We start from the raw sequence: 18,381 nt of genomic DNA, 5'->3' as shown, positions 1-18,381 counted from the left end.
TAGTCCTCTGGTGTTTTAAAATTACTAGTTGTGAAAAATAACTGGCCAAATAACCTTAATATTTTAGGATATCTTTTCCCCAGGCCCTGTTTAGACTCTTATCCGCTCACATCCAGTATTCTCCAGCAGGAAATGTGTAGAGAGGTCTAACTTTTCTTGGAATTTCCTATGTGCTAGGCACTTGGTTCCTTTTCACTCTAAGAAGGCGTTATTATCCATATTTCACAGATAAATAAACTAATGCTCAAAGAGATTGAAGGAACATTCCCAGGCCAATAAGCTAGCATGTGGTATAATTTCATCCACGCCCAAGTGCTACTGACTCCAAAGTCCACGCTCTTGAGTGCAAAATGATGCCACCACCATTCCCATTCCATCTGCTTTTTATAAGGCAGTTTAAACATGTTAACTTAGTGCTGAATGGGTCATCCACCAAGAAACATTTACTGCAATATATTATTCTCTTTTTGCAAAACTGGGACTCTAAAACTCACCTATACTTGATTTGTACTTTAGTTAGACAAATATTTAGAGCATTGGATAGCATGCATATCACGTGAGGTCCATTAAAAAGGCACAGTAAACACCCTGTTTAGTGGTTGGACTCACCTGGAATTTGCAGTGATTCTTATGATCTCTTCTAAAGTTCTTAGGTATGTAAGATTGAAGATAATACTAAATGTTTTGTTGTTCAGAGCAGTAGCTGGAAGTGACAGTTTTGGCTGAGGGAGGGGGGTGGTATTGTTGCAAAGTGGAACACTTAACAACTTTACAAAAATATCCATCTCATTGGCCCAACAGAGCCCTAATTTATCTTTTTAATAAGCTAGTAACATTTAAAGATCTTTTAAATTTTTTACTGCTATTATAATGCAATTAATGCTGTGTTTTGATAGCTTTATTGAAGTATTGATATATAATAAACTGCACATATTTAATGTACAATTTGATTAAATGTAGCACCTATGAAATAGCACTTCAATAAAAATGATGAATCTATCCATTTCCTCAAAAAGTTTTTTGTAATGCTATATTTTTGGAGGAAAAAAGTCCAGTCATTTATGCTCTCCTTTCCATTTGGTAAAAAGAGCCTGGACGGGGACTCAGATGATGGGGGTCTGGACTCCAACCTTGCCTTAACTAGCTCCACACAATTCAGTGAGTCCTTTAATTTTTTTGGCCCTTGGTTTTTCATCTGAAAACTGAGGGGGTTGGGCCAGATGGTCCCTAAGGACCCCTACAGCTCCAGAGTTCAATAAAGCTAAAAGGACCAGCATACTTAGGGTATTGGTTTGTGTCCAAATGGTTTTATGTAAAAATGTAGACTTCCCTGGTGGCCTGGTGTCAGCTGTGCCACTTCATCCCTGCCTTGCTTTGCTTGATTGGTTATCATGAAATCATTTTATTTAATTCCCTTTGGCCCTGATTCAGCATCATTCTTGTCATTGTCTCCACGCTGGTAGGGAACTGCTCGACTTAAGAATTTAGGGCTAAGGCTTGGGTAATGCTGGGAATTTGACAACACCGTAAGCAAAGAGCTGAGGAGAGATGTTGACAGGATCAGCCCTCTGGCTAGTTTTGAGGCCTTTTGAGCATTTTATGGGGGACAGAGACAAGTTGTATTGGATATATTTCAGGACCGAGGGAAGGGAAGCGGATTGGAATTTAATTAAAATTCTGATTCCAATTTTGCCCATCTTCTTGCCAAGTCAGCGGCTAGCATTTCTGTTCATGGTTCTGGTGACTCTGCTGTGATGACATGCAGTTACCTCCAGAATTTGCTGAAAACTTCAATATGCTCAACGAGATGCTTTAATCAGGCCTGGCATGCTGCCATCTTTTGCCTGTGTTTTTGGCGATACCTGATCTACCACTGCCAGCATTCCTGGTGGGAGAGGGGCTTTGGAGGGAGCCGATGGTGAAAACTAAGCTGATTGCAAACAAGAAAACCATTTCATTGCAGCATAGAGATCTTTCCAAACTGCTTATGTTTTTCAGGTAGCTCAGTGGCATTTGTGAGCAGGGGCTACCCTGACTTCACCTTGGCCCACCATGAGGGTCTTCCTGCTTTGTGCCTACATACTGCTGCTGATGGTTTCCCAGTTGAGGGCAATCAGCTTTCCTGAAGATGATGAACCTCTTAATACTGTCGACTATCACTGTGAGTCATCTCAAGAACAGTCTTCTCTTCCTGTTTTTCATTTTCTAAGCAAGTTCATTTTCAGAAAGAGGCAGAGATGTTTTATGTCTTAAACATGAATTTGCCCCTGAGTTTATCAGTAATCATTTCCTAGTGTTTGGAGAAAATGGGGCAGTTTTGTTGGGTGCTTTTCTACAGCAACCCATATATAGGTTATATATTTTGAATTAAAAGAAAGACCATTTGCTGACATTCACTGCCTTTTATTCATTTATATTCAAGACCTTAAGAGAGGAATTTAGTTAAAACCCTTCTACAACAAGTATATACAGCTAATCAATGCTGTTTATTGATTCCTCAGTTCCATAATCCTGAATGATGGTTTAGCCCATTTTTACTTGCAGATTCAAGGCAATATCCGGTTTTTAGAGGACGCCCTTCAGGCAATGAATCGCAGCACAGGCTGGACTTTCAGCTGATGTTGAAAATTCGAGACACACTTTATATTGCTGGCAGGTAATTTTCCTCTCATTGGTTTATTAGATTAAAATTCTTTTCTCTTGTGGTGCTTGCATTAATGTGTCTAGTTCATGAAAAACTAATATGTGATTGTGATCAAAAATTGCAAGTAGCCAGAAACATTCACCGAGAAGAGTCAGTGTTGTGTACCAGGAACAAAATACAGAACTCAAGCCTTCAGCAGTGCTATTTTATTACTGCCATCAAGAAATCATACACCATTCTTTTTTCCTAAAGCAGCAGGGGAAAAAAAAACCTTTCTTTATTCGTTTTTAACTTAGAATTATTCAAGCAAATATTAGAAATATGTCTATGCTAATACCAAGTAGCAGTTTGACCCATGCCTGGAGAGAAGAGCTTTCTTTGCTCTGTGACTACAGTGATATATAAAAGCATCTCACTAATGAAAAAGTACTCTTTGTTGACTTTGTTTGAGACAGAGAAAATCCAGATGATCTCTAAAACACAATAAAGGCAGATCTGTCAAACTAAAATAAGAAGCAGCTTAACATTTTTATGTATTCACGTGATATGTTTTATTGCCTTATTTCCAACAGGGATCAAGTTTATACAGTAAACTTAAATGAAATGCCCAAAACAGAAGTAATGCCAAGCAAGGTGAGCAATGGTAGTTGGCAGATTTATTGGCATTCCCTCTGAACCTGATTAATTTTTCCACTCCCCCAAAATGTTCCCAATTAAAACCTGAACTTTGGTTTTGCTTGATTAATACAGAAACTGACATGGCGATCAAGACAACAGGATCGAGAAAACTGTGCTATGAAAGGCAAGCATAAAGTGAGTTAAACAGACAAATGTCTGCTAGATGTAGTCTTTCCGTGGGCTTGATACTACAGTGCCAGCATGCCTGAGTGTCTGATATTAATGTTAACTACTACTTTCTTTAGGATGAATGCCACAACTTTATCAAAGTATTTGTTCCAAGAAACGATGAGATGGTTTTTGTTTGTGGTACCAATGCCTTCAATCCCATGTGTAGATACTATAGGGTAAGTATACTTTATGTGATGTGCTTCTTTTGATCAACTTTTCTCCCTTCACCGGCATGCTGTTAGAGTTGAAACCTTTCTGCTTTCCAGTAATTCGTTTTATCTCTAGTGCTGTGAAAGAAGACAGAATTCTTCAAATGGAATTTTAATACAAATAAAACAGTATTGCCTTGAAACAGGTACATTGAATAGCTATGACACCAGCTATTTATTTTTCTTTTGTAGTTGAGTACCTTAGAATATGATGGGGAAGAAATTAGTGGCCTGGCAAGATGCCCGTTTGATGCCAGACAAACCAATGTTGCCCTCTTTGCTGGTAAGATCCTTTAGTGCAATGAATATAAATGATTAATGACATTGAAGATGAAAAGAGAATTTAATGGATGAGTAAAAGCTAAAAACTTGGATAGCCACCCTGATCTAGGTGTTTGAAAGGCTAAAAATCTATGCACAAATTTCCTAAAGAAAAAGAAAGAAAAAAAAGAAATTATGGGCAAGGATATTTCAGTGCACATTGTAAGTATTATGACACCCTGTTGTTAACTAGGCCAGTGACCCCAGATAAGTTGCTTAACTTTTTGATGCCTAGATCCCTCATCTGTAAAATTAGATAATACCATGGCTGACCTGCCACACATTGATGGTGAGCATCAGGTATAGCCCTATTTGTATAGGTAATGGTAATACCAGTGAGAGCACTCCAAAGGGCATAACATGCTACTGAAGCTAACACACTGCGGGATAATTATGGTTATCTTACCACAATGATAACTTTGGTTTCAGATGGGAAGCTGTATTCTGCCACAGTGGCTGACTTCTTGGCCAGTGATGCTGTTATTTATCGAAGCATGGGTGATGGATCTGCCCTTCGCACAATAAAATATGATTCCAAATGGATAAAAGGTACCTTTGAAGAGCAGTGTCGTGGGGTCACCAGGACAGTGGATGGTCCAAGTGGGGACAGCAGCCATGGCCATCAGGAGGTTCAGTGCATGACTTTATGTTGTTTATTTAGAACAAGTACATACTGCTTTGATTGTGAACGGGAGCAATGACAGGGAATGAGGAGACTAGTAGCCACGTCAGGAGAGTAAGTTTGTCCAGATGTTTATCCCAGTTGACCTCAGAGATAAAGAGAGATCTCGTCTCTGTGTGTGCCAATTTGTCTAACTTTCTAAATCCACATAGTACTACTTGCCATCTACCCGTCTTGGAAAGTTAACTGAGCGTCGATTAGTCCATATGAGAGCCATTTTATTGTTCAGAGTCTAGAAATCAAGATTTTTTATTTTCAATGTAAGAGGTTTTCTTCCCTAGTTAAATAGGTTAATGAATAAATCTGTTGAAACATAGACCTTTGCTGTAGTTCATTTCCCCGTAGGCTTTTTTACAGTCCATTAGCTGACTTTAGAGACGACGGGTTCCCTGAAGCTTGAACACACCCATATTGGGACTCCTCAAAATCATTGGCAGATTGGAGTTCTTGTTGGCTTGAATGTAACTGTGCAACATCTGTCAGTCATGCCTTGCAGTCAGGGTCTTATGCTAATTGAATTATCCTGTAGGAACCAGTTGTTTTTAATTTTTCTTTCAGAACCACACTTTCTTCATGCCATAGAATACGGAAACTATGTCTATTTCTTCTTTCGAGAAATTGCTGTCGAACATAATAATTTAGGCAAGGCAAGTATATGCATTTGAATTGTGAACTTGTGCTGCATGAAATTGAGACCACTGTGGTAGAGTTAAGGATGCTCCCTTAACGTGTTTTCCAGCTCTCAATTCAATGCACACAGGGCCAAGTGCAGAAAGGTGGGTTGCTTATCATTAGAATAATTGCTGGAAAACATGTGAACAATAGCCTGAGTGGGAACAGCAGCCTTGAGTTTTGAGAAGGTTTCTTTTCTTTCCTGCAGCCCCAGAGAGTGTTCTACAGGTACCCTTGAGCTATGGATGCTTTTTTTTACTCTTTAGAAATCCATCGATAGTCTATTCTTTCTCAGTGTCAAAAGGCAGGATAGAAGGTAGGGACCCCATTCAATTTTTAGCGTTTCAGTGAAAGCCCATGTGATTTTAAAGTATTGCAACCCCTTCTATGCCAAGTTGAAAGATGAAACATTTCATTAACAATACAGGAGGACAAAGTGCAGGAATGGTTTTCATTCAGCAAGGCAGATAGCTCACTTCTTGAGGGGCATGTTTGGCAAAACAGGAAAATGGCTTTATTTTTTTTTCACAGGTGAATCTAGTTTACCCTCTTACTGTTCAGACCCCTAGGGAGAAGACTGCTGGATTCTAGTGAACCAGATACATCTTTCGCATTTTTTGTTCCTCCCTTAAATAGTATCATTTTGTTTCCATTCCTTTCCGTGCTCATAACCCCATTGCTTTGCTTCTGTTCTTTGGGCAGGCTGTATATTCCCGTGTGGCCCGCATATGCAAAAATGACATGGGTGGATCCCAGCGCGTCCTGGAGAAACACTGGACGTCATTTCTGAAGGCTCGGCTGAACTGTTCTGTCCCTGGAGATTCGTTTTTCTACTTTGATGTTCTGCAGTCTATTACAGACATAATACAAATCAATGGCATCCCGACTGTGATCGGGGTGTTTACCACACAGCTCAACAGGTAAGAGCAGAACCCCGGCACTGCAAACATGTTCTGTACATGCCTGTCAGAACCAAGATGGGCTCCATGTCACCAGCCTGATGGCTTTCTCCTTTTTCAGCATCCCTGGTTCTGCTGTCTGTGCATTTAGCATGGATGACATTGAAAAGGTATTCAAAGGACGGTTTAAGGAACAGAAAACTCCGGATTCTGTGTGGACAGCAGTTCCCGAAGACAAAGTCCCAAAGCCAAGGTAAACAAAAACGTCGAAAAGCATTTTGTCAGGCCGGGCGCGGTGGCTCAAGCCTGTAATCCCAGCACTTTGGGAGGCCGAGGCGGGTGGATCACGAGGTCGAGAGATCGAGACCATCCTGGTCAACATGGTGAAACCCCATCTCTACTAAAAGTACAAAAAATTAGCTGGGCATGGTGGCACGTGCCTGTAATCTCAGCTACTCATGAGGCTGAGGTAGGAGAATTGCCTGAACCCAGGAGGCGGAGGTTGCGGTGAGCCAAGATTGCGCCATTGCACTCCAGCCTGGGTAACAAGAGCGAAACTCCGTCTCAAAAAAAAAAAAAAAACGTTTTGTCTTGAACAAAACCCTCCACTCATTGGAAGCATCCCTCCTCAGGGAGCCGCTGGGCCAACCTCCCGCACCAGGAAGGGGTCCCTCCCTCTGCAGCATCTCAGACAGAGCCAGTAGACATAGCCTTGTGACCTGCAAGCTCATGAGTGTGAATGTACAGCCCACTGAATTCAAGGACATAGTATTGCTCCTTTAGTTTCACTCACTCTCCTTCCTCCCTTGACCTCTTCTCTTAGAATGTACACTTATTCCTTAGAAACAGTACATGGTATGGCAGGGGTGGCCGAGAGCATAAAAGAATGCTGCTTTCCTTCCAGGCCTGGCTGTTGTGCAAAACACGGCCTTGCTGAAGCTTATAAAACCTCCATCGATTTCCCGGATGAAACCCTGTCATTCATCAAATCTCATCCCCTGATGGACTCTGCCGTTCCACCCATTGCCGACGAGCCCTGGTTCACAAAGACTCGGGTCAGGTGAGATGGTGTGGGAAACACTCCTTCCTCCAGCGTTTTCTCTGCCCCTTGGCCTCCCCTTCTGATTTGTGCCGTCTCCTCTGGTAGGTACAGACTGACAGCCGTCGCGGTGGACCATTCTGCCGGGCCCTACCAGAACTACACAGTCATCTTTGTTGGCTCTGAAGCTGGCGTGGTACTTAAAGTTCTGGCAAAGACCAGTCCTTTCTCTTTGAATGACAGCGTATTACTGGAAGAGATTGAAGCCTACAACCATGCAAAGTAGGTGTATCTTATAAGAACCCGCTTCAGCACTGTTCAAAAATTTCTGGCCTGTATTTCATCCAGTCATTTCTTTTTGGCCCTTTCAATTAGCAGTGGCCTGGTATATTAGTGTTTTGTGCTTTTTTCGCATTGAAATAAATCCTGGGTTTGTTTTTATCCCAAGCCCACTAGGGTAAGGAGAGTGAACAGCTGATGAGTTTAAAAATAATTCAGCCCTTGTTTTTCCACCTGTAGACTATGAGAACATTTTAGCAGCACCTCTCTTACCTTGCAGATGTATTTCAAGATGCTACATGCAGCAAACAGTTGTAAGCTTGCACGCCACACATACACAAATATATATGCACATACATATGCAGAATGTAATACTAGTTAACCGCTTCCTTCCTATCACTAATATGTAAGAGAATATTTAGACCACGAGAAAAGAAAACAAGAAATACGTTAGAGAAATGGAGCAAAGGGGACTAAGGAGCGATCTAGAATCATCTAACACAGGAAAATTTAAATGCATTAAAACACTCTCCTTTTTATTTCTATAGTCAAATGTGGCCTTTGCAAATCCAATTCACTTCCATCATCATAACGGGAAAGCACTCTTTAAAAATCCTTTGTCCAGCCTGAAATTTAACCAACCATGCAGAGAAATAGAAGATGAATCACATAATTATTTCCCAAACTATATGTACTTGCCTGGTTTGTAACCAAGAATATTCCTTAAAATTTCCCAGCTCTTAGTAATTGCTAAACCAAACCACGCTTGACTGACTAAACATACGGCTTCAAAATGTTTCCCACAAAATAGGTGCAATGCTGAGAATGAGGAAGACAAAAAGGTCATGTCATTACAGTTGGATAAAGATCACCACACTATATATGTGGCATTCTCTAGCTGTGTTATCCGCGTCCCCCTCAGTCGCTGTGAGCGTTACGGATCATGTAAAAAGTAAGCTCGTGTTTCTGTACTTACCCTGGGTCTTGCAGCATCGAAACCTTTGATGATGAGAAAATCCAAGTTACATTCTCTGTGGCTTCATACAGGTCTTGTATTGCATCTCGCGACCCGTATTGTGGCTGGTTAAGCCAGGGATCCTGCGGTAGAGTGACCCCAGGGATGCTGTAAGTATACTTTGTCACATGAACTAGGATGAGCCATCCTCTCCAAATTCTCTAAAGCTAGAAATTGTAGAAAACTTCCAATTACACGACTTTTCTTTTCTTCTTCTCCTTTTGGTGGTGTTGTTTTGTTGTTGTTTTGGGAGAAACAGGGAAAAGAAAACCTGGAGATGTGAGGAGGAAAGGAATAATACTTAAGGGAAATGGCAGACCTAATAATACTTAAAATAAATGGATGGAGAGAAAAAAACAGTTCTCTTCTGCTCTCTTAAACATTCTAGTTTACCAGTTTTTAACAGAAATAGTCATTTTAGCAAGTGATGTTGAAATGTATATATATATATATATTTTTTTTTTTTTTTTCTCTCTGCCCATTCTTACTAATCAGTCTGTGTTCTTGGTTCTGCTCTGGTTGTCACTTGTGTTCCTATGAAGGCTGTTAACCGAAGACTTCTTTGCTTTCCATAACCACAGTGCTGGAGGATATGAGCAAGACACAGAATTTGGCAACACAGCTCATCTAGGGGACTGCCATGGTAAGACAGAGTCTTCCATTCCCACCTGGACCTCCTTTTAGACCACATTTGCACGTGGACATTATTTTACAATCAGTCTTTTTAATGACTCAGGACACATACCACCTAGCATTTAACTTAAACTTCGCAAAAGCTGAGCTGTTTGGTCACGGGGTGACATTAGAAAAGAGGCTTACTTTTTTTTTCCTTCACGATTTACAATTTTGTAGGAAATCTAGAGAGAGGTAGTCTAACCAGTAGGTTAACCTTTTTAATTTGTAGTCTTTTTTATTTTTGACTTTTTTAGTTAATTGGAATTCATAAATTTTTGCTTTCTTTTGGTTACTTTTCACTGATTACTTGTTCCTTTAATTCTTTTAGAAATTTTGCCTACTTCAACTACACCAGATTACAAAATATTTGGCGGTCCAACATCTGGTTAGTTTTTTTTAATTTTTTTGAATTAACAACCTTTTCTTTCCTTCAGTTCAGCATTTTCAGCCCCTTCTCCCCTCCTTTTGCGCAGTTTGGCAGCCCTTCATTTTTCCGCTTTGACTCATAATCCCTCTGATGGTACCAAAAGACTTTCTTTTTTAGCACTTCACCCTGTAGAGCATGTTAACACTTCATCATTGACCAAGGCACATCCTTAAAGAAAATTCAAATGGGCTAACATAGACTGCATTCCAGCTGCACGCACGCCCACCCAAGCTTTCTTCTCTCACATCTTTGCATTGTGAATGTTTCCTCTGGCCATCCGTATTTAATGGATGGCAGAATTTCATTATTTTCCCCATCTCTCCTCACCTTTCCTATGACCTAGTAAACAAATACACATTTCCCATAAATGTGTATTTATAAGTTAGAGATCTTTGAATGGTTTGCGCTAATCCTGGGAATCTTTTTGAATGTTTGGTCTCAGTGGTGTGAAAAATACTTCAGTGGAATTAAGCTGATGTTTGATGTGTTAAGATGTTCAGTGGGCTCTCCAAGCCTCTCTGCACCTGTTTTGGGGCCTTCATCTGGAACTGTTGCACCAGTCAGAATTGCAGTCTCTGAGGTTTTAGCCTCAAAGCGTAAGCTCACATTTTGAGGGAAAATTTATTTGGAGGAAATCAGTAATAGACATGCTAAAAGGTTAAGTTACTCCCGGTCCTATTGCTGCTTCGAAAACTCACCAGCAGTTCCTTTCCTCAGGGGGAAAAAAAGATGGCAGATCTTATATATCAGAATATCCTCATTCAGTTAGTAAATGCCAGTACCTTTGCATTAGCTGCCTCTAATTCTGTGGAAGGAACTCCCCAGCGGTTTTTGAGAGTGCAGGCAAAGTCTTTCCCTGCTTCGGTGCTTTACTGTGGACGGCAGAGCCTCAGTGTAGTGGATAATGGGAGGCCCCTGGTAATAACCTCTTAGGCAGAGCTGGTTTATCACATCCAAAATCAAGTCTTTTCACAGACTTAACCAGGTATTTTCCAACAAAGTCCCATCATAGCTTCTTCCCCAGTGAAGGCTACACATTTTCTAACCATCTGTGAAAGTGCTTTTTACTTTTTTCCTGAAATGGAGTCTCGCTCTGTCGCCAGGCTGGAGTTTAGTGGCACACGATCTCAGCTCACTGCAACCTCCACTTCCCGGGTTCAAGCAATTCTCCTGCCTCAGCCTCCTGAGTAGCTAGGATTACAGGTGTGTGCCACCACACCCAGCTAATTTTTGTATTTTTAGTAGAGACAGGGTTTCACCATATTGGCCAGGCTGGTCTTGAGCTCCTGACCTCATGGTCTGCCCACCTCGGCCTCCCAAAGTTCCCGGATTACAGTTGTAAGCCGCTGCACCCGGCCGAAAGTGCTTTTTAAAATACACAAAAAGAAATGAAAAGATGTCTCACAAGAAAATGAGGAAAATCAACTAATCTGCCCTGGGAATTGTATTATCTTTTTCATGAGTGTCATTAGTAACCACAGGGGCTTTCCTAAAAGCCTTTTGAGTATCTTTAATTTTGAAATCTGCTTACTATGTTGTTACTGTTAATTTTCAGTTTTCATTCCTCCCTTAAAAGAAAAGAATTTGATGTAGCTTCCTCAGGTGTGCTTTTATAAAATCCTAGAACATACTTTCTCATAAAATTTACTTAAACTTTATTTAAAAATGCAACAGACCAATCAAAAAAATCTTGACACTGTCCATGTTAATAAAAATCTGTTTGCCACCACAGACATGGAGGTATCTTCATCTTCTGTTACCACAGTGGCAAGTATCCCAGAAATCACACCTAAAGTGATTGATACCTGGAGACCTAAACTGACAAGCTCTCGGAAATTTGTAGTTCAAGATGATCCAAACACTTCTGATTTTACTGATCCTTTATCGGGTATCCCAAAGGGTAAGGCCTCAGCAGGGACCTCATCTCTAACTGCATGGAAACCTGATCCTTAATATCACTGAGGAGGCGTATGTGGTTCTCCAGAGGTCAACCTCACTGAAGATTCTGTGGTTGTACCTCCACTGCCCCTGGCCACAATCTCCCCAGCTTTCTGTGGTTATATCTGAGTGCATTCCTTAAAAGATAAAAGAGGTAGAAAGCTGTTGGAGAAAGGGCTGGTGAAACAGCCAGTCCTACAGTCTAAACTGTTGATTTCTTTCTGAAGAAGCAGAGAGCCTGCTGGATTTCAGGGAATTTTAAGGGTCACCGCAGCAACATCAAAAAACAAAACTCATTAATTGCAAATATCCCAATAGCAGATGTTTTGTCTAGGAACCTTTCTCAGCTTCTTGTTCAGCTTCAGTTTGAAATGCAATCTGAAAAGGATATGTGAAATGCTAAGTTGCTTGAATGCCGCAAGCAATGAAACATAAGAGAGTGCTTGTCCATAACTATCATTTCCAGCCCTTAATAGGAGCAGTTATAAAATAGCTGCCTGTTGAGTTCGCTTATTAGATATATTACTCTAGGAAAAAAAATCTATTCTTTAGTGCTTACTAAACTATGGTATCAGGTTTCCAATCAGTTTTTATGGCAGCGCACTGTCATTTATGATTTATATCAGTTGATTTTCGTTTTATATGTTTTCGTTGTAAACAATTTTATAATCATTCTTCTTTCTGCTTTGATTTCTTTAGTAGTGCCATTTTTTCTACTTTTCTTTCTTGCTCTTTCACAGTGCCACCGAACTCCATAACCCTGAACATTAATTAAAAACAACTAATGTTCAAAGGCCTTAGTACTAACTTAAAGCAACAGAGCCTTCAAAATCACTCTGATTTACCTTACTCTGGGATAGCTGTGTTTATAGCATGTAACAGACTTGAATACCTCTTAAACTAACATTTTGTTATTAATTGTTAGATGTCTGTGGTTGCATTAAAAGGTTGATTTCAATTATTATAAACTAATTTGCTCTTCTTTTGCTAGGTGTAATTTAAATATTTTCAAATATGTTCAGATAATTTCACAATTTACTTAATACACAGTATGTTTCCTTAGACTGTCTGGATTTCCGACACAGTCAGTCATTCAAGAGTGCTTCACCCCAAGATGGAATGAGAAAACAAATCCAAGCAGACATGAAAGTCTCTATTTATAGCTAACAGTGATCAAGTAGATATCTTTGGTTTGTGAACAAATTATGTGTTCTTTTTTAAGTTAGTATAATTGTATTGGAATAATTATTTTAGCATAATAGATGTTATGCTAATTATTACATTTTCCTATATCCTAGCAGTTACCCTTAAATTCTGATTTGCAAATTAAGAGAAAATTATGACACAAAACATATAAGGAGTTTAAAGTTAGCTATTTAGAAAATATACACTTCTAACTATTTTTAAGATAGAAACTCTTAAAATTCCTAACATATAACAACCATTTATGAGAGATTGGAGGAGAAGAACAGAAAAATACAGATCAGTGGGCGATTAGAGTTATTCTGGCATTTGCAGCAATCCTATTTGTCTCTGGGGATCCTAGTTTGATTAAAGACAAAATATACAAGGAATTTTGTAGTCTACTTGACCCTCCAAGCTAAGCATATGGACCACGTGAAGGCCGTGTTGGCTCACTGAAAGCCGTTTGCTATTTATTATTATGTTTAAAAAGCACCTCATTCATACTGTCCCATGTGTCTATTGCAGGTGTACGATGGGAAGTCCAGTCTGGAGAGTCCAACCAGATGGTCCACATGAATGTCCTCATCACCTGTGTCTTTGCTGCTTTTGTTCTGGGGGCATTCATTGCAGGTGTGGCAGTATACTGCTATCGAGACATGTATGTTCGGAAAAACAGAAAGATCCATAAAGATGCAGAATCCGCCCAGTCATGCACAGACTCCAGTGGAAGTTTTGCCAAACTCAATGGTCTCTTTGACAGCCCCGTCAAGGAATACCAACAGAATATTGATTCTCCTAAACTGTATAGTAACCTGCTGACCAGTCGGAAAGAGCTACCACCCAATGGAGATACTAAATCCATGGTAATGGACCATCGAGGGCAACCTCCAGAACTGGCTGCTCTTCCCACTCCTGAGTCTACACCTGTGCTTCACCAGAAGACCCTGCAGGCCATGAAAAGCCACTCAGAAAAGGCCCATGGCCATGGGGCTTCAAGAAAAGAAACCCCTCAGTTTTTTCCCTCTAATCCACCACCTCACTCCCCGTTAAGTCACGGGCACATCCCCAGTGCCATTGTTCTTCCAAATGCTACGCATGACTACAACACGTCTTTCTCAAACTCCAATGCTCACAAAGCCGAAAAGAAGCTTCAAAACCTTGATCACCCTCTCACAAAGTCATCCAGTAAGAGAGATCACCGGCGTTCTGTCGATTCCAGAAATACACTCAATGATCTCCTGAAGCATCTGAATGACCCAAACAGTAACCCCAAAGCCATCATGGGAGACATCCAAATGGCCCACCAGAACTTAATGCTGGATCCTGTGGGATCCATGTCTGAGGTCCCACCTAAAGTTCCTAACCGGGAGGCATCGCTGTACTCCCCTCCTTCAACTCTCCCCAGAAACAGCCCCACCAAGCGAGTGGATGTCCCCACCACTCCTGGAGTCCCAATGACTTCTCTGGAAAGACAAAGGGGTTATCACAAAAATTCCTCCCAGAGGCACTCAATATCCGCTATGCCTAAAAACTTAAACTCACCAAATGGTGTTTTGTTATCCAGACAGCCTAGTATGAACCGTGGAGGATATATGCCCACCTCCACAGGGGCAAAGGTGGACTATGTTCAGGGAACACCAGTGAGTGTTCATCTGCAGCCTTCCCTCTCCAGACAAAGCAGCTACACCAGTAATGGCACTCTTCCTAGGACGGGACTAAAGAGGACGCCGTCCCTAAAACCTGACGTGCCACCAAAGCCTTCCTTTGTTCCTCAAACCCCGTCTGTCAGACCACTGAACAAATACACGTACTAGGCCTCAAGTGTGCTATTCCCATGTGGCTTTATCTCGTCCATGTTGTTGAGAGGATGATGTTGTAAGGGTACCTTAAAACAAGAGACTCGCTTGTATTTTAAGAGAAGCAAGTGGCCAAAGAAACTCTTTCTAACTTTGGCAACATCAGAACTTGCCACATGTAGCTACCGCAGCAAGGCTTCTGTGTACTTGCCTGAAAACAAAGGAAGGTGCTGGTCATTCCATTTCTTTTGTTTGAAGCTAAAGAGATGTGTAGCTCCCAGGGGCTACCTTACCAGTATAAAGAGCTGATAACAGTACTCAGACGAATCTGTGAACAAATACTTGAAAGTGGGTTCAATGTAGACTGCCATTATGTGTGGTCTTCCCATTAAATGTGAAAGTTTTAATATGTATGCATTCACCTTGCCTCTTGCACAAATGTCTAAATAAGATGGTAATGTCTCAAAGAAATGAACTTGTAGATTACCAGGCAGTTTGCTAAAAATTCAATCTTTGATTCCAACTGTAGCATTTCCTTTCATGTGTGGCATTTTTTTCATGCCACCAACAAACTTGGTGCACACGTGCGTGCATGCGTGCGTGTGTGTGTGTGTGTGTGTGTGTGCGCGCGCGTGTGTGTGTATTCATTCTGTTCCCACTAGGATTTGTTTAGGTGCCCATTGCATCTTTTTGTGCTATGGAGTTGTTTACATAGAGCATGACTGAACAAGAGACAATAACTACTTCCTATAGGAGTCCATTGGGTTCAGCTTTGAAAGAGGAATAGAATCAAGGCTCCTTTGACCATCAAAATGATGAACTTTACTTATGTGGTACCCAATGCCAGAATGTAAGAGTTGCAAGTGATTTTGTGCTGCTATTTGTTAAAACTTCTATTCCAGTCTTGCCAGCTTAAAGAGATCAAGATATTAAGAGGTATCCTTGATTTATTTTTCAGTATTCAGTAGTAAAATTTACCTGTCCACTGTGAATCAAAGCCTGAGTCACTCTATTTAACCTCGGACACACTAACAAGGTTTTATTTTGATTATGTTTGGTTTTTTTTCCACATAGTAAAATTTCTCCTCCTTTAACTCTTCCTACCCCCCAAGGTAAAAAAAACAAAAAATATATAGGAGACAAAAGACATATGAAAGGAATTGTAATTGGCTCAACAGAAACAGTCTGTGAAAACCTAACAGTGGTGCAATCATGTTGTCCATGTTGTGTTGTGAGAATTTTCTCCCAAGTCATGCAGGTAATGACAATATACTGTAAATACCACATGTGAGTTTACCTGAATCTGTGCATTTTGTGCCTTATTCATGAGAATGATAGAAGTACTAAAATCTGTCAAGTATTTTCAGTATAGCACATTATTTACTGAGTGCCAGTTGTAAATGTTTTTCAACCAGCACCTGAAAAGACTCTTTTCAAAAAATCACAGAAACAATCTAGAACAATTAATTGTTACATAATCCACCCTCAGAGCAGCATTACAGTTCTTTGCCATGATAAACATTCCACTCCTGCTTTCCTAAGGATGAAACAGTGATAATGTGAACTCAAATGAGGTTTCCTGGGTAATGTGACACCTGCGGAAACTATATAGCGTCATTTATACATAGTTTGGCAGAAACCACTTATGGTTGATGATGTGCAACCCTGCTGACTGTTTCAGTAATATGCCGCACACCACACAATTGTTTAGTGAACCAAATCTAGAAAGTACCAAGGCAGAGGAATGCTCCTGATGTAGTCGGGCAAATGAGTTCGACTGATTTCTTGGGATAATACTGTTGGTACCTATTACTTGGAGGAGGACAGGCTGCAGAAGACCGGATCATTTTTATACAGAATGTGAAATACTGATACAGTTATTCTTTTTTTTTTTTAATTATTTTTAAAGAACATTGTCTTATAAAGAACATGATTTCCGGTGATCTCTGGAAGCGCTAAAGCTAAAATTTCTGAAATACTTCAGCTTTGCAACTAAAATATTACAGATTAATAAATTAAACCAACCAATGATAAACAGTACTCAGTCCACCAACATGTTTGAATTCACCTTACCAATATTAATCCCAGCGTGTGTAAAACGGAACAGTAACTCTGTGTGACCCCAGATAACATTTTGTAACATTGTGCTTCCTTGTAGTTTGTAATGTGAGTTCAATCAGTATTTATGTTGAAATTTCTAACATTAAATCTAGTCTCTATCCTGTTAATTTAATTTTTAAATGCTTTATCCATTTGTGCAAAGGTAAACGCAGATTGTATCTTTTTTAATGGTACGGCATAAAAAGTAACCCTAAAGTGAAGTGGCTCTATACTGTTTTATAGAGTACTTTAACATGTATAGATATCTTGTAAACTTGTATTGTGGATGTGTAAATAATATGTACTTTGGGTTTTTAACACCGCATGTAAAGTCAAAATAAAATATACAAATCATTATATCCTGCCTCTTGATATTGAAGAGGTTTATAACGTGTTATATTTTTAAAATATTTTTAAGTCAATCAACACCAGTAAGAGTTGCTTTTAAAATCTGCCAAAATATTCTTACCTGGAACAGTTGGTCTCCAGTCATGGTTATACTACCATTCTCTCCTTGGAAGGCTGATACTGGAGGTCAGAGCCCCTGAAAAAAATGAGAAACTGTTCAGAAAACCAGGTGAACTGTACTGTATCAACAGTCAAATGCTTTAGGCAAACAGTAGTGGTTCACATTGTCCATAGATCTTTCTAGATCAACAGACATTTTTAAAATTCATGATTTGTTTTCCTGCATGAAGTTTTTCATGTAATTTTAGTTCAAAATTATAACTGGCAAACAGGGTTCCTGTGAACATTTCTATTTGGTATATGGAGTTTCGCAGTTCCCTTGTTTTAATTGAATAGAATAAATTAGGAGCTGTCTTCCCTAAGTATTGAAACGGAAGGTAACAACGTGATTCCTTGGCTCTTCCTTAGTACATAGTAAGTTGGTGGCTGCTGTCATTGCTTCTCATGGATGTTGACAGTGGCAAGCCACTTCTGAGAAAGACAACAGGGGTGGTTGTAGCAATCCCTGCCCTCTTGGTTCTAGCTGCTACTCCTAGCCAAAGCCCATCTGCAGCTCCCATGTGGTCATGTTTTCTCAAGGACCCTCAGCAGCGTCTTTGCTGAACGGCAGAATGACCATATTCCTGTCTTGAGTCTTATTCTCCATGATGATGTCATCTAATTAGGGGTGCCGCATTTCAGTGTCAGTTTAGTGGTATCAGAAGTCCTTGTTTATTCCTATCATGGCATGCAATACCCCAGAGACATGAGGAAAAGTTTGCAGGAATCCTTTTGTGAGAGAAAGACCAGTGATGGCCTATTTGCCCCATTTCACAGCTCCCAACACCATAGGCCAGGCGTCCCCAAACTATGGCCCGCTGGCCGCATGCGGCCCCCTGAGGCCATATATCTGCCCCCCACCGCATTTCAGGAAGGGGCACCTCTTTCATTGGTGGTCAGTGAGAGGAGCGCAGTATGTGGCGGCCCTCCAACGGTCTGAGGGACAGTGAACTGGCCCCCTGTGTAAAAGGTTTGGGGACGCCTGCCATAGGCAGTGCTACCAACGACAGAACCTGACCTTGACATTCCAAACTACTCCATTATTGGAAGGAAGTCTGTGTAAGTCTGCACACCGCTGTAATGCTGGAGAAGAGGATGGAAGGTGTCTCCCATCTCACTGACTTGCAGAATTCAATTTGTAATT

The 18,381-nt window shown here is 40.5% G+C and overlaps 1 protein-coding gene across 16 annotated transcripts in view; it reads left to right on the top strand.

Annotated features, from left to right (window-relative positions):
* The window catches only part of SEMA6D (semaphorin 6D), a 589,870-nt gene extending 572,289 nt beyond the window's left edge, over positions 1 to 17,581 (top strand). For 4 of the 16 annotated variants that reach the window (XM_074393656.1, XM_074393657.1, XM_010339500.2 and 1 more), the window contains 18 exons: positions 1,999 to 2,161; positions 2,545 to 2,656; positions 3,217 to 3,277; positions 3,395 to 3,457; positions 3,568 to 3,669; positions 3,895 to 3,985; positions 4,453 to 4,572; positions 5,264 to 5,352; positions 6,080 to 6,297; positions 6,398 to 6,529; positions 7,181 to 7,336; positions 7,424 to 7,597; positions 8,406 to 8,546; positions 8,642 to 8,719; positions 9,152 to 9,252; positions 9,613 to 9,669; positions 11,444 to 11,611; positions 13,360 to 17,581. In XM_074393656.1, the coding sequence (XP_074249757.1) occupies positions 2,053 to 2,161; positions 2,545 to 2,656; positions 3,217 to 3,277; positions 3,395 to 3,457; positions 3,568 to 3,669; positions 3,895 to 3,985; positions 4,453 to 4,572; positions 5,264 to 5,352; positions 6,080 to 6,297; positions 6,398 to 6,529; positions 7,181 to 7,336; positions 7,424 to 7,597; positions 8,406 to 8,546; positions 8,642 to 8,719; positions 9,152 to 9,252; positions 9,613 to 9,669; positions 11,444 to 11,611; positions 13,360 to 14,648 (3,261 nt within the window). In that variant the 5' untranslated portion in view covers positions 1,999 to 2,052 and the 3' untranslated portion in view covers positions 14,649 to 17,581. The remainder of the gene's footprint in view (positions 1 to 1,998; positions 2,162 to 2,544; positions 2,657 to 3,216; positions 3,278 to 3,394; positions 3,458 to 3,567; positions 3,670 to 3,894; positions 3,986 to 4,452; positions 4,573 to 5,263; positions 5,353 to 6,079; positions 6,298 to 6,397; positions 6,530 to 7,180; positions 7,337 to 7,423; positions 7,598 to 8,405; positions 8,547 to 8,641; positions 8,720 to 9,151; positions 9,253 to 9,612; positions 9,670 to 11,443; positions 11,612 to 13,359) is intronic. The other 12 variants (XM_003928892.3, XM_003928894.4, XM_074393659.1 and 9 more) reach the window with 7 other exon arrangements.
* The last annotated feature ends 800 nt before the right edge of the window (positions 17,582 to 18,381 follow it).

This window comes from Saimiri boliviensis, chromosome 2, assembly GCF_048565385.1.
Source record: "Saimiri boliviensis isolate mSaiBol1 chromosome 2, mSaiBol1.pri, whole genome shotgun sequence".
NCBI lineage: Eukaryota > Metazoa > Chordata > Mammalia > Primates > Cebidae > Saimiri > Saimiri boliviensis.
This window is presented reverse-complemented; position numbering and strand designations above follow the sequence as displayed.